The sequence below is a fragment of the Pelmatolapia mariae genome, linkage group LG20, assembly GCF_036321145.2.
Source record: "Pelmatolapia mariae isolate MD_Pm_ZW linkage group LG20, Pm_UMD_F_2, whole genome shotgun sequence".
Classification (NCBI taxonomy): Eukaryota; Metazoa; Chordata; class Actinopteri; order Cichliformes; family Cichlidae; genus Pelmatolapia; species Pelmatolapia mariae.
This window is the reverse complement of record NC_086244.1, coordinates 22,885,864-22,912,821: the sequence shown is the minus strand read 5'-3', so window position 1 is coordinate 22,912,821 and position 26,958 is coordinate 22,885,864. Positions and strand designations below refer to the sequence as shown.

At 39.7% G+C, this 26,958-nt stretch overlaps 1 protein-coding gene across 5 annotated transcripts; it reads left to right on the top strand.

Moving 5' to 3' along the window:
• Positions 1–424: 424 nt before the first annotated feature.
• Positions 425–17,349, top strand: uckl1b (uridine-cytidine kinase 1-like 1b). 5 transcript variants are annotated; one of them, XM_063465540.1, is made up of 15 exons: positions 425–519; positions 5,691–5,884; positions 7,838–7,944; positions 9,030–9,200; positions 9,576–9,647; positions 10,424–10,613; positions 10,725–10,786; positions 13,195–13,214; positions 13,933–14,031; positions 14,154–14,247; positions 14,753–14,815; positions 14,968–15,090; positions 15,312–15,419; positions 15,521–15,677; positions 15,800–17,349. In XM_063465540.1, exons 1-15 carry the CDS (start codon positions 446–448, stop codon positions 15,877–15,879), a joined length of 1,614 nt encoding a protein of 537 aa, XP_063321610.1. In that variant the 5' UTR covers positions 425–445; the 3' UTR covers positions 15,880–17,349. The 5 variants fall into 5 exon arrangements, with proteins under 5 accessions (XP_063321610.1, XP_063321612.1, XP_063321613.1 ...); XM_063465542.1 differs by lacking the exon at positions 13,195–13,214 and adding an exon at positions 12,057–12,073; XM_063465543.1 differs by lacking the exon at positions 425–519 and adding an exon at positions 1,979–3,200.
• Positions 17,350–26,958: the final 9,609 nt, after the last annotated feature.

Here is a 26,958-nt window from a genome sequence, read left to right as displayed (position 1 = left end):
GAACTGGACTGAAAATCATTTAAAAGACCTTAAGAGAACTATTGCTCAAGACTGCTTTAAAAAATTACCAGAAAGTCTGGTTTCTTGGAAGTAAAATATAAGGAAATAGGGGTGGCTCAAGACACAGCGCTGTAAAGTTATTTAGAAATATACATCTACTATAGAGAGAGAGAGAGAGAGAGAGATATTATGAAGCAAAACTAAAATGTAAAAACTGACTAAAAAAACTCATCTCCACTCCCATCTACACGTGGCCTGTAAAAGGCCCTGTAAGCTTAAAATAAAAGTACATGCTGCTTATTGTGGATCGAAAAAAACGTGCATTCTGGGGCTTGAAGTCCAAGTGCAGGCGCGAAGCTGAACTAGATTCCACTGAAGAAATACAAGTCCCATGATGCCTCAGCTGTGACTGCGCTCTTAACACCTGATTGTCAACAGGACAGAAATGTCTGTGGTTAGCGTGGAAGACAGGCGCTCAACGATGGACAGCGAAGCGAAAACTTCCTCTGTATCGAACAGGTATAGAGTTTGTGGATTGCTTCGGAAACCGTTGGTATTATAGTACATTATTATGAGTTTACTGAATGAATTATTGTTATTTCTTTTTTTTTTTTCATTTTACCCAGGCAGTTGGGTTAAGCATCTTTACGGAAACACGACCTGTTACACTGTACACTGTACGCCCCAGTGGTACAGTAACTAATATATAATACGCCTGATAAATGTAACAGCAGTCCAGAAGTTACAGTATAATTATTAGTTTATATAAATATAAATAAACCCGAAGCCTGCTTTTTGAGTCTCTCGTTTTGTCCACTCTCTCTCTCCCTCTCTTTGGCTTTACGATCTGTCATCTTATTTTACACGAGGTTGCCTCGTAGCTTTACTTCATTGTAATCTTCTGAAACGAAGAAATCACATCAAACACGTCTTTACAAAAGCAGTCACTGTTAACTGAAACATGCTCACCTATTTTAACGTGTAACGGGAATCGCTAGAGAGAATTAGAGAGCTAGCTTAAAGCAGAGAAAGTGGAGTAAGAGAGCTTTCTTTTAGCAGAGGTGGAAAGCACGCGCCTTGGTGTTTTCTGGAGGTACTGTGGCGTGAGTAAAGCGGGTATTTCTGGCAAATGTCATCTTCCTATGGGATATATAAGGTAACGGAACAGAATAATATTTGGGTTAGGTGACTAAGACTCAAGCTGAAGCAGTTGGCCCAGTTGTTGGTCAGCTGCTGGTCTGCCTTAGATGTTCAATACCTCGTTATTCCACAAGAGGGCGGTATTGTATTGGTGTGTCCGCTGAGAGAAGTTCCTGCTTTTTTAGACGTCAACCTTAGTGACTCGCAGGCTTTAAAGTTATACTCACATTATTAAATGTATGACCGCTGATATTAAGATAGTTGTATGACAGGACTCAGTTGGTCACTAAAATATAACCTAACACAGAGGCACCATAAACTGTTAATTGAGGCAGGCCCCTATGCACTGCAAACTCCCTTTATCACTGAATATATTTGATTTTTTAAAAATTATTGAAGTTTAAATATTTTTTTAAGTAAAGTCAGCATTACATGCTGTTACTAATATGTTTAGCTCATATTATAGTGTGCTTACAGTATTAGTTTTAGGTTAAGTGTTATTGCAGCCGAGACTTTGTAAGCCTGCTGTGCATCACTGTCGCCATAGCGAGATGGCTGAATGTTTGGCATAGAAACCAGTTCAGGCTTCTTGTTTCGATGTGGCTTTCTTGCTCTGCAGCTGTCCTCTCGATGAAGATTAAAGCGACAGCTACCAAACCATTACAGTTCAGATTAGAGGAGAACACTCAATTCTCTTTCCCCTGTTGGTCCCCTGTATAATATTAATAAGGGAATAAAGAGAAATGAAGTCTGGTCAGAATCCATCTTCCAAAATATTTGGAAAAGCTTTCATATTGCTTTGTATTATATCTAGTAGCTTCTCTAAGCTGTTTGGATTGTTTTTCTGTGCACTGGAAAACAATTAGTCCATCTCCTCTGAACTCTGAGCATAATGATTTGTTTGTCTGTACAAGTTGTGGCTTGGGAGGAGTGGTATGGCGTGCATGTGTGTGTGTGTCTGTGTGCGTTTCCCAGGGCTGTTCCCCAGACCGTCAGCTGATAGAGCAGCAGAGGTAGTGTTGGGTTTCATCATGCTGTTTATTCCCCAGTCTTCACTGTGAGTGAAAACAGGGAGGGGACTTTGCTCTTCGGGCGTGTGTGTGTGTGTTTGCTGTGGTGCTGACATCTCTAGACTTGGTATAAGGCACACAGAGGCACTGCATGTCCCCACAGGGTAAAAGCACATCAGCTCCCCTCTACCCTTCCCCTCTGTCATCCCCGCACCCCCTTCAATTTCTCCTCTTCACCTCCCCAACACAGCCTGAGGCGTCTCTGTTGTGAATTCAGCCAACTGCGTCAACATCAGAGGAGAATAATCGCTGGCTGTGTGACTGCGCTGCACTCTTGTTATTTATTTCTTTGTTTTGTCTTGTTTTGGGTTGTTTTTTTCCACCCTCTAGTTTGTTTCTTCTCTTGTCGCTCTCTTCTGGTTCCTCTTTCACCTCCAGCCACATACTGCGACACTGACTGCCAAAGACAGATGACCCAAGCTTGGCATGTGTCTGTGTGTGTTTATATATGCGGGTGTGTGCGTGTGTGTACCAGGAGTGGTGAGGTCTGGTTCTAACCCGGTGCTATTAATACACCCTAATGAACATAATCTGGAGGGCAGGTTATCCTCTTACGTTTGTTGGCTGGGCGACTAATGGGAGGAGCAGCGAGTTAGTGAAAGAGGAGGGAAAAGCTGTGCTGTAGTTTCACACTGAGTGCGCCTCCTCTACCAAGCTGCAGTGCCTTCTCTCTCGCTCTGTTGAGAGAATGGAAGAAATAGAAAGCTAAGAAAATGTTTAAAGTTTCGTTTCTCAACCAAGCTGATTCCCATGTATATTAACCACCTTCTGTCGCCACCTCTCTGGATGTGATGCTCCAGAGAGGAGCGCTGTTAAGTGTGTGTTTGAGTGCATATGAATATATACACTGAGTATACCGGCTGACAATAGTATAGGATTAAAACACAACTTTTGGAGTACAAACACTGGAAGCTTCCCAGTTATGAACACTCTACCAGCTTACTCAGGAGCTAGAATATCTGGCTGTTGGACGCTAAGATCTGATGGCAGGTAAGTGCATTTTATTTCCTTTAATGTACTCCTTAGGTGACCTGGGCAACTTTATTTCTGTCTGTAGTTTAAATGTCTTTAAAATGTCTACAGTTAATGCTTTTAAAAGTCTGGATAAACAGGAAAGACAACTCCAAGTTGAAGCTCACTTGTTTATACCTTCTAGGTTTTTGTCTACATACTTTAGGAAATGTGGCACCTTTTAAGTGCAAATGTGATGTGAGGAACCGTAAAGTTTTTTTTAAACTGAGAATTTTACACTGACATTACAGTAGTGTTACACACTTGTACATACTCATTTTTTATTTTATTTAATCTTGTTGGACAAATTAACAAGCTGATGTCAAACAGTAGTCACTTTACGCGGCTAGGTTGTGTTAATTTACTCTTTGTGTGAGCCATTGTGGAGAAAGTAAAGAAAAACATGTCGCTTTACTGACGTTAGATGTGACGTTGCGTCTTCATTTGCTGCTAATATTATCCTTCAATCTGCTGCCCATAAGGCTTAGATGTCTGCTTCATAAGGGCCTTCTCAGGTACCCCACACTATGACTTCTTATCACAAAGGTGCATTCATGTAATGTTTTGAAGCACTGGGTACTGTAAGTGTAACCACAGAACAAGGACATGATTCAGCACAGTCAGCTAAGCTAATCTTTTATTGCACACTAGTTGTGTTTTAACTGATAACCATACTTCAGTGAGCTATGTCCCGCACACGCTCTCAGCAGTCTCCCACTCTGCTCCCTGGCTCCGTCTAACCAGGTGACCCTGGTGAGATAAGATAAATCTTTGTTCTCTCTTGTTTGCTCCTCTTCTGAGCTCCTGGCAGTCCACCTGGGCAGGTATATGACCTATATAAAGGTGTGGAGCCTGACAGTTGACTGGAAAACAGAGGAAGATCTAAGACTTGTTTATTACAAACACCGCTATAGTTATGGCTGCTGGCTTTTTACAGTTTTCACTGGGTGAAGTGTGGATGTCTCGAATAATGCAGTAAGTGTTGCAACTGTTACTCAGTTAGGCATACCGCACACAGATGTTATGTTGTATTTGTTAAACAATGAACGCAGCAGTTGTTTTGATGATGATTGTGGGCGGCAATCATTGAGCGACTTTAGATTGCTTAGCTAATGATATTCGAGTGGCATTTTCCTAAAAAAGCAATATTTTCTTTCTCAAACGTCAGAGGCACAGCAGATTCTTGAGACACTGACAAAATAGAGTTATGTAAGAGAAGCGAGGCTGTTGTTTTAGAGGAAGTAATAGAGAGGTTGCTCACCAATCTGCTCGACTAGTTCTTTGTACCAAGTTTTCTCTCTGCTCTGAATTCCAATTACTCACAACTGCCGAATGATTTGTAAAGGCACAACATTAAACTTAGTCACTATAGGTTAAGTAACTTACAATAGTAAAAGAGTAGCCCATATGTGCAGCTGTTTGCAGTTTAGACACAAAACTCTTGCAATGGGTATTACATAAATTTCTTTCTAAATTTCTTCTATCTTACAGAACAGATGAGAGACCATCAGGTGTAGTTTGAATAAGTCAATGCAAATTCACTCCATGCCTCGCTCGCCTAAGCACCTTGTACCTGTTTTGAATTGGCTTGTTGTCGTTTGTTTATGAGGGCCTTTTTATCTTGCTGGTTGTGATGGCACATTATTGCAGCAATCTTTTCGCTCGTAAAACTGATCACAGGACTCTATTCGATTAGTTGAATCAACATTTCTCCACTTCTAACATGTTCTGTAGGTGTTTTTAGGTACTGTAACCACCTGCTTTTCTAGCATGCTGTCTTTTCAGTGGCGGATACCTGATCCTTTCAATTGGTAAAATACAATGGACTATGAAAACACAATCAATCACTTTGACTCTATAATTCTCATATGGTTATGGGGAGCTTTAGATGTAATATATTATACCATCTGTACATTAGTACCTGCAGCAGTTACACTGGACAAGACTGGACAAAGTTGACAGGTTGAAACATTAACCAGTGACAGGAGGGAAAATGCTACACTACTGTTTTATTGGTAACTAACTGGGCCGCCTTTCTTTAGTTAATCTGTTCATCCATTGCATGGTTACATGCCACAAACAATGTCTGTTTCTCTGTGTCTAATGTGTCACCGGGCATTGGATACAAGGGGCACAATGACACCATTTAACAGGCTATACCAAATAAGAGATTGTCATTTCAGTGGGACTGATCCTGTATATTACATTGGTATGTTATTGCTGTGATTCTGTTGCTTTACCTCATTACCTTTCCATGAACGCTCACCGATGTTAGAAGTTGAAATCATGACACAGCACATTCGGGTTCAGTGTGTCTTACTATATACAGTTGGAGAAGATGTGATGATGGAGAATGTTGGCGTTATACTGCTACGCAAAGGTTTTTATGAAACCCAGAAAAATTCAGTGACAAAAAGGAAAGTTGCTTCCTGTGTACCAGAGAGTAATGTCATGTTTCTCGATCTGCAGTGGAGGTGGCGAGGGATCACTCGACCGTCTCCTCCCCTCGGTAAGCACAGGCCTCTCGCCCAGGAAAAGGACAACCAGCCAGTGTAAGTCAGAGCCTCCTCTGCTACGCACCTCCAAACGAACAATCTACACTGCTGGTCGCCCACCCTGGTACAACGAGCATGGAACACAGTCCAAAGAGGCATTTGTCATTGGTAAGAAGAATAACTTTCTGTGTTTGACATTTAGATATCATAAAGATCTATGAACTTTCAGAGCCCAAGCGTAGATTAAGTGGTGAGTTTTCATCTAAAGTATTATAAATATGTTAGGATTGTACCTTTAAATTTAGGAAACTAATGAATAATTGTTTATAAACTAACCTTATACTTTGTATAAGTGAAAATATTTAATGTTTAGAAAACTCAGGGAATGCACACATTAGCATAATTTCTTCCCATATAGTTGTGGCACAAAGTTGTCATTACCTTATTTAAGGTAAGGTAAGGCATTTTCTTGGCGTATTTGACCATTTTATGAACAAAAAAGCTTGAGAAACCTAAACCCAGATAGAGATGCACTGGTTAAAATTTGTTGTTTTTCACAAACTGGAGAGTTTCCTCTTTGGCAGAGTGTTTTTAAATACAGGAACTCCCTGCTATACTAGTGATAAAGGGCATTAACTCATAAGTTCTCACTGGATGGAGCAAAGCAGACCCATCTTTAAGTATGTTAAAGATGGGTCTGCCCTGCTATCAGGAAGTGCTGAACTGATGCGTGAGAGACTTTGTGAAAAATAGGTTAACCGGTTAAAGAGAATGTTTATGTTGAAGAATGTTGTTGTCTCTGTTTCTGCATGCCTTTTTAAATTAGCCTAAAGCAACCTCAGAATGCACTGAAACAAGTCTTGTCAAACTAGTCAAACTAGTGATAGCATGTTTGCACCAAGTGAAGGTACACTTACCAAACACTTTATTAGGGCCACCTTGCTGGTACCGGGTTGGATCTCCTTTGGCCTTCAGAACAGCCTTAATTCTTCATGACATAGATTGAAAAAAGTACTGGAAACATTGCTCAGAGATTTTTGTCCACATTGACATGGACTGATTCTTATATAGCACTTTTTTACCTCAGCACTCAAAGCTGAGCACTTGTTTTTGTCATTGACATGACAGCATCACACAGTTGCTGCAGAGTTGGCTGCACACCTCAAAGGTGTTCTCTCTCTTGCATTGATCTGTGATTGTGGAGGTCATTTGAGTAAGGTCAACTCCTTGTTTAAGGATCCACTTTGAGATGAGTTGATTTTCCTGCTGGAAAATGTGATCACATGAACATGGTCAGTAACAATACTTAGACTGTGGCATTTAAACATTGCTCAAGTCGGTACTAAGGAGTCCAAAGTTTGTCAAGAAAATATCACCACCTCCTCCGGCCTGAAGGCAGGATGGTTAGATTAGATTAGCCTCTATTGTCCTCCTGGGGAGAAATTTACCTTGGACAAGCGAGGGAAACACATCATGTAAAATAACACACATATGCAAACACTCACAGAGAAAATGTAACTCTATTTAACTCACAGTTTTGTACCCTGTACCTTTTTCCTGAAGACATCAACTCATAATCATTATAAAGGATGTCATTTTTGTCCGTAGTAATTTTAACTATCTTTCCAGCCCTTTTAATCAGATTTTGAATTTGGGATCTGAGCTTGACAGAATGGTTGCCAAACCATGTAGTGATACCATAACAGATAATAGATTCAACAGTTGCCCTAACATGATGCATTTATTCACTCCAAGGTAGCCTTAAGCTCTGAAAACATCTGACTCTGCCATCTGAACGTCACAGCAGACATTTTTCCAATTTCCTTTTTTCCAGTTTTGTTGACCCCTGGAAACTGTAGCATCAGATTTTCTGTTTTTGGATCATCCTCTGTAAAGTCTAGAGATGATTGTGTGGGAAAATCCCAGTAGATAAGCAGTTTGTGAAATAATTACAGTAAAACCACACCTATTAGTCATTTCAACTTTCTTCCCAATTCTGATGAACTTTTTGAACTTCTGCAGGTCATCTTGACCATGTCAACTTGCCTAAATTCTTTGTTTTTGTAATTTAACATGAAGGAAGTTATTACTCAATGGCTGTTTGTCAATTTTTAATTTCAGGCCTGTGTGGTGGCAGTGCTTCAGGAAAGACAACTGTAGCAAGGAAAATCATAGAAGCTTTAGATGTACCCTGGGTTGTACTACTCTCAATGGACTCTTTTTACAAGGTATGTCTATGGTATCTATAAAACCATATGTGTCCTTTTGCATGCAGTGATACATTTGTCACTGCATGTGTGAAGTTGTTAAAAGTTATCTGAATTTTTAAATGTTGCTGCATGTCTAAATAAGTGTTTAGAGTTATAATTAAGACATGTGATAGGTCCGAGAAACTCTTTTCTTATCACTTTTGTCTTGTATGGCTGTTAACCACCCAGGGGCCTAACGGAAGGCTAAAGAAAAGCGAGACTGAGTGCAGGAAACAGGGTGAAAGAGAAAAGAAAAGATTTCCTTTGAATCCCAGAGGGAAAATGAGAAAAAGAGGTTTGGGTAGAGAGAGAGAAGAAACAGAGTAGATAAAATGTAAGGAGGCAGTGCTGAAAACAAGGATGAAAACACAGTGATGGGTGTTAGGGGGAGAGAAAAAGAGATGTAGTGAACAGTATAGCAAGAGCCATCATTCTTGCCCCCTCTACACCTCCACCCACTCTCTAGTTGTGTAATCCTGTCAAAATCTGACAGCGGCAGATCAGACTGTGCAGAGTAGGAGGGATTTACCAGTGACCAGTGCCGCTGTAGCCCTCAGCAAGTGGTGGTCTGCTCACCACATTTTACAAAAGATTGCCATTTATTTTCAGTTAATCTATGCATTTTTATATTTTGCTTTTTTTCCAGAATAACATTGGTTTATTACATAAGTATGTTATCAGTTCATTTGAGAAGGGGGTGTTGCTGTTCATTAACTGCCAAATGCCAGGACTGGGTTTTTAATGTTCAACCACCCAAAGGACAGATACGCGCGTGCACATACCACCTTGTACGGACGTCACTGTGGCACATGATGTCCTCCTAAATTTAGGTCCCCTAACTTCTCTGCTCTCGATCAGCGATCTGTGCCAAAGTGTTTTTGCATTATTATTTGAGAATGCATCATTTGTTTTACTGCAAAACACGTGTGTAATGTTACTTGATTTTTCTTTTGATATGCAAATATTAATATGTGTTCCTGCCATTTTCTCAGGAAATCTTGTAGCATTAAAAAGCAGCATGCAGTGGTGAGATACTCTAACTTCAGTATCATGGCAACCCTCAGGTCCTGTCCCCAGAGCAGCAGGCAATGGCTGCCAGTAACGACTATAACTTTGACCACCCAGATGCCTTTGACTTTGATTTGCTGACACACACCTTGCGCAAACTCAAACTGGGCAAGAGCGTGAAAATCCCTGTGTATGACTTTACAACTCATGGGAGACAAAAGGACTGGGTAAGGATGAATGCACAGACCCAAACATTTGGCTTTGTATGTTTAAGTTATTAAGTAGCGTGTCATTTTTGCATATAATCCCTCCTTTTTGTTTACCGAAGAGGGTTTTAATCCTCTTTTCTATAGATTTAGCTGCATTGTAAAGCTGTACATCTCCAGATGGTCTCCGACAGATCGCTATTGTGATATCTGTCTACTTCTATTTATCCTATCACACACAGACATTCACACATTAGTGAGGCAAGTCAGTTTGAGAGCTTACGATGACTGTTGGAATATACATGCACACTTAATGTGTAGTGCTTTAATGCCCTCGTTCTCATTTTTGGTATGTAAATTTTATTGTGTTATTACATGCACATGTCTCTGCCCCAGAAAACAGTTTATGGAGCCAGTGTTATCATCTTTGAGGGAATCATGGCCTTTGCAGATAAAGAACTGTTGCAGGTAAGAGAAGGTCATTAGCCCTGAACAAACCAATACAAGGTCCTACTCTCAGCTTTGTTGTCAAAAATATGTATTACCTAATGAAAACACTCTTAGAAAACACATACAAGTGGTGTAAGAGGTCCTTATTAAATCAGAGGTAGCTGTTTATTTTTCCTATATTGCGTCTATACATAGACAAGATTTGCAGGTTTTTAAAATATATTCAGCATATGCATGATAGCCCAAGAGAAGTAAATAGATTGAAAAGACTAATATGTTTGTATGCACTGTGTGTCAGCTAATACGTGCAGAGAAGTGAATATTGATATAAAGATAAGAAAAAAATATCTGCAGTACATAGTTTGTCCACTTGAGGGCGCTGACAGGTTTGTTTTTCAACTGTTAAATGTCATCGATTTAAAAGACGTAATGGTTCTGAATAACTGCAGTATCAACTGCAACACAGTAAAGTTAATGGATTTTTTCCTTTAAAGGTCTGTTAAAATCAGAAGTCATTATAAGCAAAAGAGAAGCAAACATTTTCATTAGTTATCTGATATTCATTCATTTTTCATCTATTCTTACATTGACATTGCCAGAAATATTTTTTGCTGTCAGATCTTTCATTCATTCATTAAATTTTTTTCTAGAATTTCTTCCAGGCTTTCACAATAATCCTTAAAAAATACAAATTTGAATAAAGTGTGGTATTTTAAGCTCGCTATTTTCATGTCATCTGTATGTGAATGAGTGTTATATTACTTTGTGTTGATCTAATCAACTTGTTTTTCCAGTTGCTGGACATGAAGATCTTTGTGGACACAGACTCTGACATCCGCCTGGTGCGCCGATTGAGGAGGGACATTACAGAAAGGGGCCGAGATATCGAGGGGGTCATCAAGCAGTATAACAAGTTTGTTAAGCCAGCTTTTGAACAATACATTGAGCCTACCATGCGACTGGCTGATATCGTGGTGCCACGTGGTGAGTATATACCAACATACTTTCATGTACATGTTCAGTATAGCAGCAACAGTCCTAAAAAGATTTAAAATTAAAGCATCATTTTTATGCTTTCTTTTTTTTTCCGGTCAGGTGGTGGCAACATGGTGGCAATCGACTTGATCGTACAGCATGTTCACAGTCAGTTGGAGGAGGTAAGTGAGGTCATGCTTACAGACATAAATATAAATACACACACAGAAAATCTGCCATGCCACTTAAATAGTTAATTTTGGGGGAGAATTATAACCTTTCATTTGTCCTTTTTCTTAATGGCCTCCGGCACAGTACATCTAGTTATGTTATTGCATTCATAAGAGGGTGTAGGTGCAGGCTCCCCTTCAGTATGTGCCTGTAATTTCAAGGCAGATCACCCCCTCTAGTGGATAGAAAATTTACTGAGGCTGAATGTCTGTAAGTGCTTTGGGGAAAGGTTTAATCATTAACACTCAATGGAAAAAAACTGTTCTAAACTGGTTTTGGTTTTGCTAACTTTCCTAGTAAGAGTAACAAACTGTAGTTATTTGGTTCAGAGAACATAAATTTTAATTTGCTTTTTTTTGTTATCTTCTACTTTTTTCTTCTCTTATGTGCTTATTTGAACACTCAAAAAACTTGACAAGATTTTAAAAAGTGTTTAATTATTAGTCATTTTCTGAATCTACTGCCAAAGCACTTAAAGCAAGAAGGCTAAAAAATTGTTTTGAAATGTGCTCTATGAAAACAGGGCTTCTGTTTCTGTTTTCTTATCATTTCATACTTAAGAAGAAGAATGAATATGAATATAGCCCTTTAAATATGGCATATATGTGTGGTTCTGTGGTTTAGTGATTTACACAAACAAACAATCCCGGGTTAGACCCTTGGAGGAGACTTAAATCCCTTTGGGGAAGGACATCCGGCTAGTGCAGAGCTCCCCACTGTGGTGACCCCTTGTGAATAAGGGAGCAGCTGAAAGTAGCTTCCTCAAATAAAGAAAATATGTCAAGTGGAGCTTGCTGACAGAAATAGGTTTCAGTGTTTTAACCATATTAACCTCTTGCTGTGGTTATTTGTCCTGCATTAATTCAAACCAAACTAATCTCCAGGCATTTAGTTTAGGAATAAATGTAATCACAGTGGAAACATTACATCCTAATACATAATTATGCAGCATTAGTCACACAGCCTTAAAAGACACCCTATCTTCATACTTGTCATACACAATGTCGATTGATGGCCTGTTAGACGCACTTTGGGATTAGCTGTGCAACATGCACTAATCACTGGTCACCAAAGGCACGCTCTTGGCTGTCGGAGCACTTTGCCCTACTGTGCAGTTTGCTTTGTTCCCTCACAATATACACACACTGTAACACATATGCTGCTGATGGACTGCTCTCTCACTCTCTCCCCCTCATCATCAAATCCCTCCATTGCTTGCAGCGGGAACTCAGCGTCAGGTAGAGTGGCATTTATCCTTTATATCGTTCTCTCCTCAACATCTGCCCAGTTCCCCTGCTGCACCAGCTTTTTTACTGGGAGAGCGAGAATAAATGTCAAATGTCAAATCAGAAGAGAGCAAAACCAACCTCTACCTTCCACCGACGTGCTGGCTGCCATGACACGTCACCAGGCGGCATTCTTGTATCTTGTACCTAACCAAATATGGCTAATTAGTGCTCTGTCAGTGGGGACATAATACACGGTTAAGACTCGGTCCACACCACTTCAGAATAAGAACAAGTGGATCAAAATATGCGAAAACTGCTGTCAACGTTTAAAAGCTGCACTCTGATCAGAAGTTTGAAAGTGGTGTGGTGCAGCCAGCATTCAGTGTAAAGGTGTTGGTTTTCCTTCTCTCTACCTTTTAAAGAAATGACAGCTCACACTCTTCCTGCCTTCTGTGTCTAAAAATACACCAATGAGTCAAGTCACTGACCCCTCCTTTCAGCAGCAGCAAGAATAAGAGAGAGAGTGACTACAACTGAAAACGAGAGAGAGGAAGCTCTTGCTACAGCTATTGTTGACTATCGCATACCTCAGCCACAGAGAAAGTTTCCAATACCCTACTACAAAGCGCTGAGTTTTTCCATTGAATGTCGGCCACAGTATCTGAGACAGAGAGAGAGAGGAAGTGAGCTTGGTGTCTGTCTTTAGACACAGGATGTGCTGGGGCCTGTGAGCTGAAATACCAACCTCTACTGTTCTACACAGTGTAAGAGTGACAGCCACACGATAGTTTGTGCACCTCCCACGCGTACACGCAAGGGATGCATGGGTACAGATATCAAAATGGGAGCTAACACTTGGTTGGTTTCTTTTTCTCATTGCATTATTATTATTATTATTATTATTATTGTTATTATTACTGTTAAATTTTGATGTCCTTTAGTTCAAGGACTTTTGACATTTGCAATTCTGGCTGTCACACTTTTCACTGTTCCCGATAATCTTTTCATCCACCTGATTTTATGTCTTTTCTCATTTTTCTTCCTCTGATCTGTTGTTTTTTGTTTTTTGTTTTGGTTTGTTTTTTTGTTTATCTGTGTCCGCTCTGTTGTGAAAAAAACCCTCCCCATAGAGGAAACTTCGCTGGGATATGTGAGCAGACATGCTATGATTTCTCTTTTCTTTGCATCTGGCTAATGCGTATCTCAGTGGCATTGCAGTTAGTCTAGTGTGAACAACACTGCATCACTGAGAATTTGTAACAGCGTGTCTATTCCCCTCAAGTCCAAGGTAGAGCGAGGCTAACAAGGCATTCAGAACTAATATTTATTCATGCAAACATGGGGAAATATTTGAAGTACAGCCCTACCATGGGAAACTAATTATGCATGTGTTTATATTGCACATTTAAATCTTTTATTTGTATCTGTATAATTATAATTTTCAAATTAATCTATTTTTCCATTACCACGGTCTCTGTGGTGTTGTGATTTTCCACTGAAATACTCAAAACTGGCCCTGTGTGCGCTGCAATTTTGTGTGTGTGTTTCTTCCCAAGCACTCCCATTACAGTGGGTACACTGCCATTATCAACTTTGCTCTAACTGCTATTGAAAAATTATTTGTGTGGGTTTTTTTGTGCAATTATTTATTTATCTGTTTTTGCATGCACACACAGGTCTCTGTGTGTTACAGTGTGTATGTGCACGTGTGTGTGTATGGCCTTGCACATACTGTACACATGCGTGCAGAGCAGTCTTAATTGCACTGGTTTTCACGTGTTGCACTCATGCGTCTGTCCATCTTTTCTCTTTTCCGCTGCTCTCGGCGTGTACCACCCCCGCGCTACTATTTGTTGCCGTGGTTACAGGGCAGCCCTGGCTTCTGCACACCAGGCCCAACCCCTCCCCCAGACCCTCAGCGTTCTGGAGAGCACACCTCAAGTCAGGGGCATGCACACCATCATCAGGTAAAAGCTAAGAAACCACATTTTTGTTCCGTTAATAACTGCATTTGTTTTCATGGAAACCTGCACGGTGGAAAGCTGCCGAATAAATCTTCGATCCTTCTTTTCTCCACCATCACATCTAGAAACAAGGAAACCAGTCGCGATGAGTTCATCTTTTACTCTAAGAGGTTGATGCGGCTGCTGATTGAACGAGCCCTCTCCTTCCTCCCCTCACAGGTCCCAAACACAAACACAAAAACGGTTTAATTCAAGTATTGTATCACACTCTTTCTTAATTAAGTTACGTTCTTTATACCAAGGAGGGCATTAAACAATTGGAAAACTACCACAGATAGAGGTGTAGCAGAAAGAAAGCATGAGATAACCACTCAATAGAAAGATGCTGACAAGTCACACACAGAGACCGTGCTACAGTATGTGGCCCTGAAATGGGGAAAAATCTGAAAAGACACTGATAAATGGAAAAAAAAATCTCCCCATCTGTCTTCTACAAAGAAAATCAGATAGACATACTGTATTGGCCTGCCACATGAGTATGGAAACTTATCAAGTCACCACAGTGGAAAGTTTCCATATCTTTATCGCAACATTCAGTGTGCATTTCACAAATGCACGTGACCGACAATTCAGCATTCACTGTAGCTTGTCACAGTATATTTTCCTTACTGTGGTAGACTATAGCATCGTGCTAAAGCTCTTATGATTTTTAATATTATCTCAGGTCCACATAGTGCAGACCCCCCAGGGAGAGGATTACGAAGGCAAGACTTTCCACGGAAAGAGGGTGAGTGAACTCCATTTGCTTCCTGCTATATTCTCTGTGCGTTATTTTTAATTGAGAAAAAAAGAAAAACATTCTGAAGAGTTTTGTCTCGAAACTAAATTGATGCAATTAACCTCTGCTTAATTTTTGTACCCCTCTTTGTTTTGCTTTAGATCACAGGGGTGTCCATCCTGAGAGCCGGGGAGACCATGGAGCCGGCTCTGAGGGCCGTCTGCAAAGACGTCCGCATCGGCAAGATCCTCATCCAGACCAACCAGGACACGGGAGAGCCAGAGGTAATAAACCACATTAATGTCACATGCTGTCAACAACCTATAACAATTTTGGTTATATGAGTTTTTACATTTACACATTTTCACAGTAACCTCCTTTGGCCTAGTTTGCCATGAAGCAGTTGTTTGTAATATTAGAGGTTTTCTATATGTATATATATAGCTGTAGGTCATATGTGTCACATTTTAGCGTGAACCCACATCCTGTCTGTGCACAATTTTAGCTCCATTATCTTCGTCTACCGAAAGACATCAGTGAGGACCACGTGATTCTAATGGACTGCACTGTGTCCACTGGAGCTGCTGCCATGATGGCCGTGCGAGTCCTGCTGGTGGGTGCACCCAGTTGTTCACAACAATACCAATGCCTCCTGTGCAAATGAATTGCATTGCACATATAGATCATCTTTCACAGTTGTGTTTTCAATTTCAGGATCATGATGTTCAAGAGGACAAGATCCTGCTGGTTTCTTTGCTCATGGCTGAAATGGGAGTCCATTCTGTGGCTTACGCATTCCCGCAGGTCAAAATCATCACCACGGCTGTCGACAAGAAAGTCAACGATCTCTTTCACATCATACCTGGAATAGGTGAGCAATGCTGAGGAAGCAGGAAGGACAGGACAGTTTTAAAGTAATTGAAATGTAAAAAAAAAAGCATTGTAGCACTGTATTTATATTTTTTATCGATGTCATTTATTGTTGGTTTTTAGGAAACTTTGGAGATCGGTATTTTGGAACAGACGCACCGCCTGACTGGAGTGATGAAGACATGGATGAGCCCAGTTACTAAATCAATTGCTGTCAGTTGACTTACTTTTTGAGAGAGTCGGGGCTGTGCTCCTGGACGATATGAAGACATACCATTTGCCCCCGTATGGCTGCTGTTGAAAAAAAAAAAAGACTAAAGAGAAGAAAAATATTGCGTATTTGCAGTCACTTTGTATCATTTTGTTTGTTTTTTAAATAATATTATTTAATTTTGTGTTAAATATATTTTTATTTGTACAGAATGTAATAAGGTCAAAGTGTTTTAGCACTTAAATTGTGACAATCTCTATCGACTTCTGCAGAAATGTTCTGAAAAGATTTTTCTAGCCTTAAACCATGTACTGTGGATGACACAACTGAATGTGAAATTGCATGTGACATAAAAGGAAAAGAAAGAAAAAAAGAAGTAAACTTTTTAAGGTTATTTTTTACCACGCACCTTCCTCACAACTTTCACAAAAGTAAAATCAGAACATGAACTCATGTTGCTCAACTTCCATCGCCATGAGCACTTTCTGAAGGACCATTCAATCGGAAAATGTGTAGGTGTATTTTTTTTTTTTTGTCTCTTTTTTTTTTAGCTCACTGGTTCACTCTTTTCCTTCTCTGTGGATGCTGACCTAACCAGTTGAAAAGGATGTTGAAAAGCATTTTTCATTATGCGGCTTTAAGTGCGTACTTGTGGTGCGTATTTATGCAGAATGTCGCTCATTTGCATATTTTTTTACTATGGATAGTCCTGACCAGTCAGCGAGCAGCTCGTACGTCTTTTTGTTGCAGTGAAAATGGGTCATCTTCATTTATGTGAAGTGTTTATTTTAGTCTCTCAGATCCCAATTTATCCCTCCATTATTTTATTTTTTTCAGCAACGCATCAGATTGTTTGTTCAAAAACGGCTTTTGTGGACATATGAACTCAAAATATCCAAAGGTCACAAAGAGTCCTGATAGTGCCTCATCTTTAAACTGTCACGCTAAAAATGAATGAGATCTGTTAATGCCGTTGCCTGTTTAACATTTCCTTACTTTTTGCTGAAAATGATGCTTTAGTTTGCCAAACACGAGGCGCTTCGCTTCATCCTTGCAGGTATACGAGTCCGGGATATTTGAGGAAAGTTGTCTATAAACTTCTGATATTATAAACCGGGCCATAATTACCATTACACAGTGTTCAGTTTAACAACATTTTCTATTTTTTCACAGTCAGTTATTTGCTTTTTTGAGGAAAGGATTCATAAAACAACAAAGGAAAAAAAAAAACCATTGCACTGAAATTGTAAATCTGTTCTGTCACATACGCAGCAAGTTCACCTTTAAATATTAATTGTGTGTTAATGTACATTAAATGTGCACGGGTATAAACCGATTGTGTTATGTAGCCTCATTGGGTTTTACTCATCTGCATGTTTTGATTTTGTTTCTTTTTGGGGCTTTGTTTGGTTTTGTTTTGCTTTTTTTACAGATTGAATAAAAGTGCAATACAACTTTTAAACTGCTCACAGTTTATTTATGCGAAATGTGAATTTCATAATCTAGTATTCTGCCAGCTCCCACGACTTATCTGAAAATATTCTCCACTCTGGCTGATTAAAATACACCTGCAAAAAACAAAGTAGGGTGAATATTTCTACCTTTATCAACACATTTCGAGAACGAGAGACACATTACCTACACTCAATGAACAGGAAGGATATTGTGGTTGTCCTCTTCTCATGGAAAGTAACCTTGATATCTTCCATCACTTTCCATAATTATCACTCTGACAGCTGTCAAGATGTCAGCCGCAGTAAAGTATGATTGACGTGCATTTCATGAGGCTGATGGACAATTACAAATCAGCAGCCTCTTGGGCAGATATCAACACACATGAAGCATCGTGTTTTCTTTCTTTCTTTTTTTTAGAAGGCAGGAGGACAGTCAAAAGACATGCAAGAGATACAAATATCAAGAAGCTGAGCAGCAACATTTGTATACTTGTTTGGTTCTTCAAAATATCAGCCGATTTTAAAGGTTTTCAGCAAAGGTTAAGAAGGCTCTGAAATGAGCTAATGTGCTAAACTGGCTTAAATTTTTAACAATCTGGTCCTTTCTGCTGCTTGATCATGATGATGACAAGTGTATTTTAAAAAATCAGCACAGATGTGTTTTATTCCACATGACTAAATGCTTGAAAACTTCAGATTGGTCCTCTGAATGAAGATGTCAGTGGAAAGTTTACCACCAGCACTGACAAACAGGAAGGTAGTGTGTCTATGTGTGCGTCTGTGTGTGTGTGAGTTGCATCCCCATTGGTAGTACAGAGCATGATGAGGTCACAGCTTGGTAGAGACAGCAGGGGTGGCCGTTAAAACTCAGCGACCTGTGTTTCTTTTTCATCCTCATGTCACCAGCTTCTAACTCCAGGTTGCTGTGCTCTCTTCCTGTGTACCTTCTTTTGGTCTTGACTTTGAATGAAGATGAAGCTTGCCTCCCTGTCTTGCTTGACTGGGTCTGAGGAGTCTGCCATGTGGGTAAGGACTGCACAGAGGAGACTATGAAAGCTCTTCCACACAATGAGACTTTCCAAAGTTGTTGCAATTACGCTTGAGAAATCGTGGAAAGGAACCGTGTTTTTTTCATGGTTGTTATTTGTTTGGTTAAAGTGTTATCTGGCAGTGAGTGCGTCTGGGTTGTAAATGTTGAAGAGATGGTGTGAGTAGGCCAGCACAGAGCAGTAGCTTAATGCGGAGAGTAGAGGATGAATAATTCAGACGATGAAGTATTTCTGAATCATGTGAAGAGGGTTTAGATTAGTCTGTTGAAGAGGGTAAAGTATTGTCTTTCCCTTTCGCTCCCTCCTTCTCCTTTTACTCTCTCGCTCTGTGTGTGTGCGTGTGTGTGTGTCTTCCCCTCCACTCTCCATCTGCATAGTTTATCATGAGAGTAAAAATTCTAAGAGACTGGACTGTCCTCATAAAGTCAGGCCAGGGTGATTTAGTTGTTTTTAGTATGAGTTTTAGTTTGTGCATTAAGCTCCATTGGCTGAGTGTTTAATTGCTCTCTGAGTGGTTTTAGTGCAAGTTAGCTAACAACAGGGGGCCAGATGTGGTGTTAATCTATGGCTGGAGTTTCTGACTGAGAAAATTGGCACAAATGTGAGGCAGATATGTTGTTTGAATGCTTTTCACTGTGGCAGTGTTTGCCATCAGGTTAAAAACTTGTATTCTACCAAAATGAGCTATGATGAATCGCTGTATGCGTCGCTGCTTTAAACATAATAACATATATAGATCACAAGAACAGGAATTAAATTGTGTAACCACAATAAACTTAATGTGACGCTGTTTCCATTAATAGCTTTTCAAGCATTTTTTAAATTTCTCAGTTTTAGTCTCGCTGGGTGGTTGCCTGTGGCGCCAAAATCACACCCTTTAACTATACAGGTGGCTAACAAATGATTTACTTTTTAGATTTTCAATTAGATCTTTGTTTGGTTTTGCTTTTGGAGTTGCTTTTTGATTTTATTTCATATGTATTTAATAATCCTGCAGGAAATAAGAACAACAACACAAAATGGAATCCAATCAATAAACCTGCTGTACTGAAATTCTTATGTTTAGCTTTAGAAAAAAAATCTGCCTTTGAGTGATATTTAGTTCAGAGCAATTAGAAATGTTGGTGGTCAAAATATTATTACTACAAAATATGATTTCAGCTCTCCACCACGAGGTCATACAGTAGATATTTGTGCCTCCGAATTATGGAAAAACAGCTCACTAGAATATCCATCAACAGGTGTATATTTCCAGATGTGTAATCACATGTGGAGTGTTGTCATAGACACATTCTCATCTTTTCTTTGTCAAGTAATTTTATTTTTGTACACATTTGCCTTCAGTGTGGACTCTGCGTGCGGCGGCTCGCAGAGCGGCCTGAACAACACATCCGGTCCCGCTTTAAATCTTGAGTAGTCCTTTCAAGGACTGTCCAACCTGAGAATGGTGATTTTAGGCTCAATCTCAGGTTCGTCAGCCCATGAAATGCTAACTCGCCTCAGCAAAGTATGAGAAGGAACACCAAAAAAAGCCCAAACCTTCCTGGACCGTGCTGGAATTTGGTTCCCGCACCAAGATTTTGAATTACCTGCTGAGGACGCTGACAATCAGAAGCTTTTTGTCTTTTTATTGCATGGCTAAAAACTGAAAAACACAAAGATCCTTTGTGTTTTCTTAACTCAAAGGGAATATTGCAATCTAACAGCAAAGAAACCCCTTACTAAGTTCATTATAAGCTATATTAAAGACGGTTTGACAGGTCACTTTTCCTTAAACAGAAATATATTGTCAGAATATTTAATGGTGAGTTACAGAATACAACAGCTCCTTTCAGTAATTATTAACCAGTAGAGGGAGCAATGCACACAGTAACCAAAAATCAGAGGCTGTTGCTGCTTGTGGAAATTGTATTAAGAATGTTCATTTTAATCAAATCTAAATGTTCCTATTCAGTAATTCTGTTTTAATGTCTTCATGAAGTAGTCGTTGCTCTTTAAATCTTGAGGACAAACGTTTTTTTCAAATATGGTCTAATAGCATTAGACCCAAAGTAGAATATACTTTCAGCATGTTTTATTATTAATAATGCAAGCGCATGTGCTTTCTCTTCAAAAATACTGAAGAAAAATCCACCTCTGATGATCCAGGATGATCCAGAATCTTGTTTGCTCCGATAAAGCAAAAAATCTTCTTCTTGTTTGACGACTTGACATCTCTGTTAACGCTCGAGTTGTCTCAGTTTTTTTTTAAAGAGAATGCATGGCTGAAAAATGTAAAAGATGCTTTAAAAAACTTTAGGATTATGTTCAAAGTGTAAGTGATGCCTGCATATTGTAAATGGGACGCACAAGCTCATAAAAAAATTGTGCCGCACTTACCTTTTTTGCATTATATCCAATTTTTTGTCATCAATTCTGCAAAAAAACATTAAAAACACTTTGAATCTGTAACTAAAGTATAATTATATTTATTACTGTTTTACAAAAAATATCTAACTGTTCCCTTTTTTTTGATTTGACCTAAAAGATTTATATAATCGATACAGTGAGTAAAGTGGCTAATATCCCTGAAGACAAATCAGTGCACCAACTTTCAATAGTTTATTTGCCTGTTTGGCACACAAATGTAGTTCAGCACGTTCTGAATCATCTTGCTTAAAGCAGAATCTTAACCGAAACGGTAATCGATCAAGAATATAAAAAAATATTGTAATATTTTAAACTAAATATGCCCAAATAAAATGAATTAATTGTAACTGGACTTGGAAACTGTCAGTGAAATATGTAAATCTGTAAAAAGGATTTATTTCTCTTAAATTAGTTAAGATATTTACTCACTGTATCATTTCCAGCGTGTTTAATTGTGTACTACAGATGCAGTACCCCAATTTAATAATCTATAATTTAATAAACCCCCCAATTTTTTAGATCGTTCTCCACTCAGCTTGTAAGATTCCTCCCTTGAGATGTCTCATTTGGTTTTTTGCACATTTCTAAACTTTGAATAAAATACGATTTCTTAAAAATATTTTCATGGGAAATTGCACTGTGGGTATTTTAGACCCAGGACACACATCTTTTAAAAATGACCACATTAAATGTATTTCTTGTGAGTTATGTACAGTAGCACCTACTCGCCTTCATTGTTTTATAATCTTCTGATTTACTGAAATGAATAAGTAATTTGATCTAAAACCTATAGGGAAAAAACCTATAATTGAAATCAGAATACATGTGATCAGATCTTTTTAAACTAACAGTGTTTTCTAGCTCTATTTTAACTATCCTAGCAACCGCAATTATATATATATATATATATAAAGCACAACTGTTCCCACTTTATGTTACTCTGAAAGCGTGAATAATTCCTCACGTACAATGATGTAATAAAATTGATGTACCTTTAAAATCTGTATTTTTGGCAATTTTACGTTCATTAAAGAGCAGCAGGATTCTTTTGTTTTTCGAGGCTTCTCATGATTTTTGGGAGGAGGTGGTTTTAAAATCTTACTTAACGTAAACTGCCAATAAATTGGCGGGACAGGAGAGAAGAGTTTTGCAGTAAATGTATCTGGACAATATGCAAAATGCAAGATTTTATTATCCCTGAATACTGATTCTGCAAGCATCCCTTCAGAGGCAAATGGTCATGTACAAATGGACTGGAGGAGCGTGTGACCTCACTGACATTCCTTTCATCCGGGTTAAGGGTCAGATTGGGATAGAAGTCTCTGTGGGGAGATTAAACGCGGTCACCAAGGTAACATTATGAACACTGGTGATGACAAGGGTCACTCTGGCGAACGCTGACCCATATATTAATCTTGAAGGTGAGAACGTGTTTATGTTTGTTGTCTGTATTTTGTAAAATTGGCTTTGTTGATTTGAATTATTAATAAATGTTTAATTAAAACATAACCTTAGTGAAAAAATTCTTTGAGTGTGTGTGGATGTGCGTTTGTGTTTTCCTGCTGGCTCGCCTAGCTTTAACCTGTGTTCCCCCACAGCACTCTGTCTGTGAGTCAGCCGACCAGAGTTGAAGAGTTTGAGCCATGTTGCTGGTGGTCATTTGGCTGGAAATGAATGTGTGTATGGAATGAAAAGCCAGACGATGGTGGCCAAGTGTGAGACGAGCTGGCTGGCACACAGTGAACTCTGAGGGTCAGAGGAGGGGTTTAGGTCAGCTCGTGTCATGAAAGTATAGGGCAAAAAATAAAGTGAAACACATTTCCTGTTAATTTATAGTTGCATAAAAAAGTACATAAAATGATAAGAAAGATTTCAAATCTATAATAATGTATTTTTTAAAAAATACACTTAACCTTGCAATGAAAATCGACAATGAAAATTACAATTTTTATATGATCTCATTAAATTTAATCTTCTCATAAGACTCGTGACCAAATCAAGTCATGCAGAGTGGATTTATAACAATGTGTCTAACATTTTAGGCACCTATTTTAAAACTTATTCTAATAAGTTCCCATTAACTATACTGTGCGTAACTTTTCTTTAATAGACGAAGCAAATGAATGTTTATGATTGATTGCCTGTATCAATTAATTTTCAGTGTATCGCTAGATGGTTTCCATATTTTTCTGTGCATTCATTGAGTTTAATTGTGTGCATCGTGTAGGAGGTAGTCAATCTAGTAACCTGTAGTAGGCTTTGGAAAATGGCTGGCAATACTATGATGATCATCGGCTCTGCAGCTGCAGAGCCAAATGTCATATATCACCACTGTGATCCTACTTACAGCAATTTTCTCCAGCAAAGTGGATGTAAAACACAATTATGAATATAATTATTTATAAAAATGCTGGCTAAGTGTTTTGCTACATTGTACAAAAAAAACCCCAAATCAACAACCACAGAACGTAGAACGCACAGTCACAACACTGACATGTAGTTCAACAATCAATCATTATGTATAAAAGTACACAACCGTGCATCATCTACCAATCTTGCGGGCATCTCTGCGTGTGAGTGTGTGTGAGTGTATGTGTGTTAAAGAGTTTAAAGGTGTGGTGGGAGTTGTAAGCTGAGGTCAGTTAGTTCCGACCTCGAGGAGAGCACGGCCACAACCTTGGAACAGTGTGGGGGTGGTTCACTTCCCCTTTCCCTGCCTCACGGCTTCCTGTGAGTGCTAGAACCGTTAACCACACCCTCCTCCTCTGGCCTACACCCCCACACACCACCATAGCAGGCCCTAGAAAACATCCACAACTCTCCTCTCCCCTCTTTCTCCTTCATTCCCTGGCCAATGAACACACACACACACACACACACTCTCTCCAACAATAGCCCTCTTCCCTTATACCTCTCCCTGCTCTTGAACTCGACTCTACCCTGGCAACCATCTCTGCGCTTCCCTGGCCTGGTCCGCCTCTGACCCCAGACCAGCTAATTGTCATGAAGATGATTTAGGATGAACGTACGTAGGCACGCTTCTGTTTGAGCCATTGTGGTTCTGCAGGTAGGTCTGTGCTCGTGATCTGACCACACAAACGAGACGCACAACCACCTCGTTGAAAGGCATTCTAAAGATCCCGTCTGTGCTTAGCAACAGCTGAGTCACCGATGAAAGATGTCGGTGAGCTGATTCTCCAACACTCGCCATTATCAAAAGAGATGAAATGATCTGTTTTATGGGATTTATGACACCAATAAAACAACCACAACAAAGCACAGTCATGTTCTGATCTATTTCACTTTATGCCACCCTATCACACCTACAGCAGCAGCATTCCTACTATACTCCCATCAGTCATTATGCTGCAGAAGAGGAGAATTGTGAACGAGATCTTCTGTGTCAGTGCGTGTGTATGTGTGTCTGTGTGGGCGTATATAAGCCTGTGGTCTGTGGAGGGACAGTGTGGAAGAGTATGTGTGTGGGGAGAGAGAGGTGTGTGTATATATTATGAACAATGGTTGTGGTGTTTTTTTTCTTTCGGGGGGGGGGGGGGGGGGGGGGGGTCTATTCCTCGAAAGGGAGTGCTGTTCCCGTAGGGGGAGAGGAGGAGTGGGGTGGAGTGCATGGTGGACTGAGTGTATGTGGGGGAGTGAGTGTGGGGGCAGTTAGGCCATCTGGACTGTGAGGAGGCTGAAGAAAGGGAGAGAAAGAGAGAGAGAGAGTGTGTGTGTGTGTGTGTGTGTGTGTGTGTGTGTGTGTGTGTGTGTGTGTGTGTGTGGGTGTGTGTGCGTGCATGTGTGTGAGAAAGCAAGGAGGCAGTAGGGATGAGAAGAGAGAAGGAGGGAGGGATGGAGAGCCAGAACTGAGGCTGTAGGAGACAGGATGGAGGTACACGAAGAGCAACAGAAGGAGGAATGTTGCTCATGGTCATAAACATTTCTACAGCATGGTAGTACTCAGCGTCGGCAGTATGTATCGATTTCACTTGATAGAGAGACAATAAATGTGAAAGCTTATGTGAGCATAAAGAAAAGACGTGCATCTCAAAGCCTCCACATTCACTTACTGTTTTTTTTATATATATATGAAAGAACTATGCTAAAGAAAAAATTCTATATACATAATGATAGGCTGCCAAAGCCATCCCACAGCTATTCTTGTGCTCACTTTGGTTTACTAGCATATATTAAAATGCAATGAAGGGCATGTAGACTCAGATTCACAAGATATGAGTACAATCTAACTGAAATCATCCTAATTCATTATTTACATGCAGTGACAGCAGAGTCTTTGTAGTGTTCATACGTGCCTGGAGGAGAACTCGCTGTTTAGTCATTTTACATAAGTGGTTCCAGAATTGTACTTGATTTTACTGTTTAAGTTACAATAAATATCTTTACAGACAATTTCGAAGCAGTTTGTTCTTCACTCGAAGACCAAAATGAATCTTTCCCGATCCATCGCAATCCACAGCAAGCACTCTGAGGTATTAGAAAGCCTTCTGGAAAAAAAATAAATCAAGATTGCATATTCCATGTTTGTCTACTGCTGCATGCACGTTCAGATCAAGATGCAATTTTCACAAAAAGTTCCAAAATTCAAGGTTCTTTCTGCCACTGCAGACACTTTGATTCTGTCTTTCACAGCTGAACAAACATGGCTGGTGCTCTGCAACCCCTGTCAATTCTGACAACCAAATTTGTTCTAATTTCATCCTATATTTATTTTATAGTTACAGCAGAATAACATGCAACACTGGTCCTAAGCCTATATCAAACGGTTACACAGAATGAAGTCTTACGGGGCGGAATGCTTCGATTTGCACACCGAGGTGTGTTTACAGATCTTGGGAGGTTATTTCTGTAGGTTGCATGCCTATGTGCAGTGTGGAGAAGAAGAAAGAAAACATGCTATGGACAGCCTAAAGTGATGCTCCTTGACTCAGTATCAGTTGTGGCCAGTTGTGGAAAGAGGTGAGCTGGCTCTTCATCTCTGCTTGAGGCTAGTGGCTGGAGGCCCAACCAAAGATCACACCCAAATCTCTGAGCAAACTGCCAAGAAATGAGTTGCATAGTAGCTAATGTAGATGCCAAGATTTGACAAGGAAAAAACAGTATGGAATAGAAATATATAGATATTCTAATTCTTAGTCTGCTGCAAGGATTTTGATCCTGTTTGCAAACCCATACATCATGACTGAACAATGTTACAGGAGTGCAATTCTAAATAAGGTCAAATCATCAAGATGCACAACTTTGATGTCTGAAGAGCCACGTATCACAGAAACATTCATTTACTGGTTGCATACATGGACTACCAACCCGACCACCCTGACTACATTATTATCTTTCAAGAATTTAAATTCAGTGTATGTGAAGCACCAAAAAAAAAGAAAGAAAGAAACAAAAAAGAAAAACGAATTGCTTTGGGTCCATTATTCATTTCCTTTACCACAAATACCACCACTGGGCAACTTCTCTGTCTGCAAAAGCACAAGAGGCCTTTTCAGAGCAGCCGTTTTAACTCATTATAAAGAAAAGTACAGCTGATCCTTGTACAGCAGTGAAACTGAAACAGAAATCCACCATCTTTGATTTGTGTGAAAACATGTGAAAATGCTCCTCATGAGAAAACCTACAGTAGGGGCACTGGGAGACAAACCTGCATAGCAATCCCTTTTCAGCACAGAATATTTCTCACTGTCTGTGCAGCAGTAGTAGTAAAGATTTTCATTGTTGAGCCCCGTGTTTCCTCTTTCAAAGGACTAAACTGGATTTTGAACAGGGAATCATCCTCAAGACAGGGTCGCGTGGATTAGCCAATGATCCTAGGGTACAAACAAAATGTGTGCCAGTTATCCTGGCACAGATTTGGAGCTTTTAGGAATGTGGAGTTGTTTATTTTGCTACATGTTAGTGATAAGAAAATAAATGTACCTGTTATCCAGGTAGATGTGTGACATGCGCAAATGTGAGTGCGCTACCAGAACGGCCTGTGAAGGAGACACACAGGTGCACAAAGCTGATGTGAGTATTGAGGTGAACTCAATTTCGGAGTTGTGTACAGTATTCGTGAGAACAAAAAGAGGAATCCCTACTGTTCCTGGATTGCCAGCTGACCCCCATCCCTTTTGACTATCAACCTCATTCCTCCTC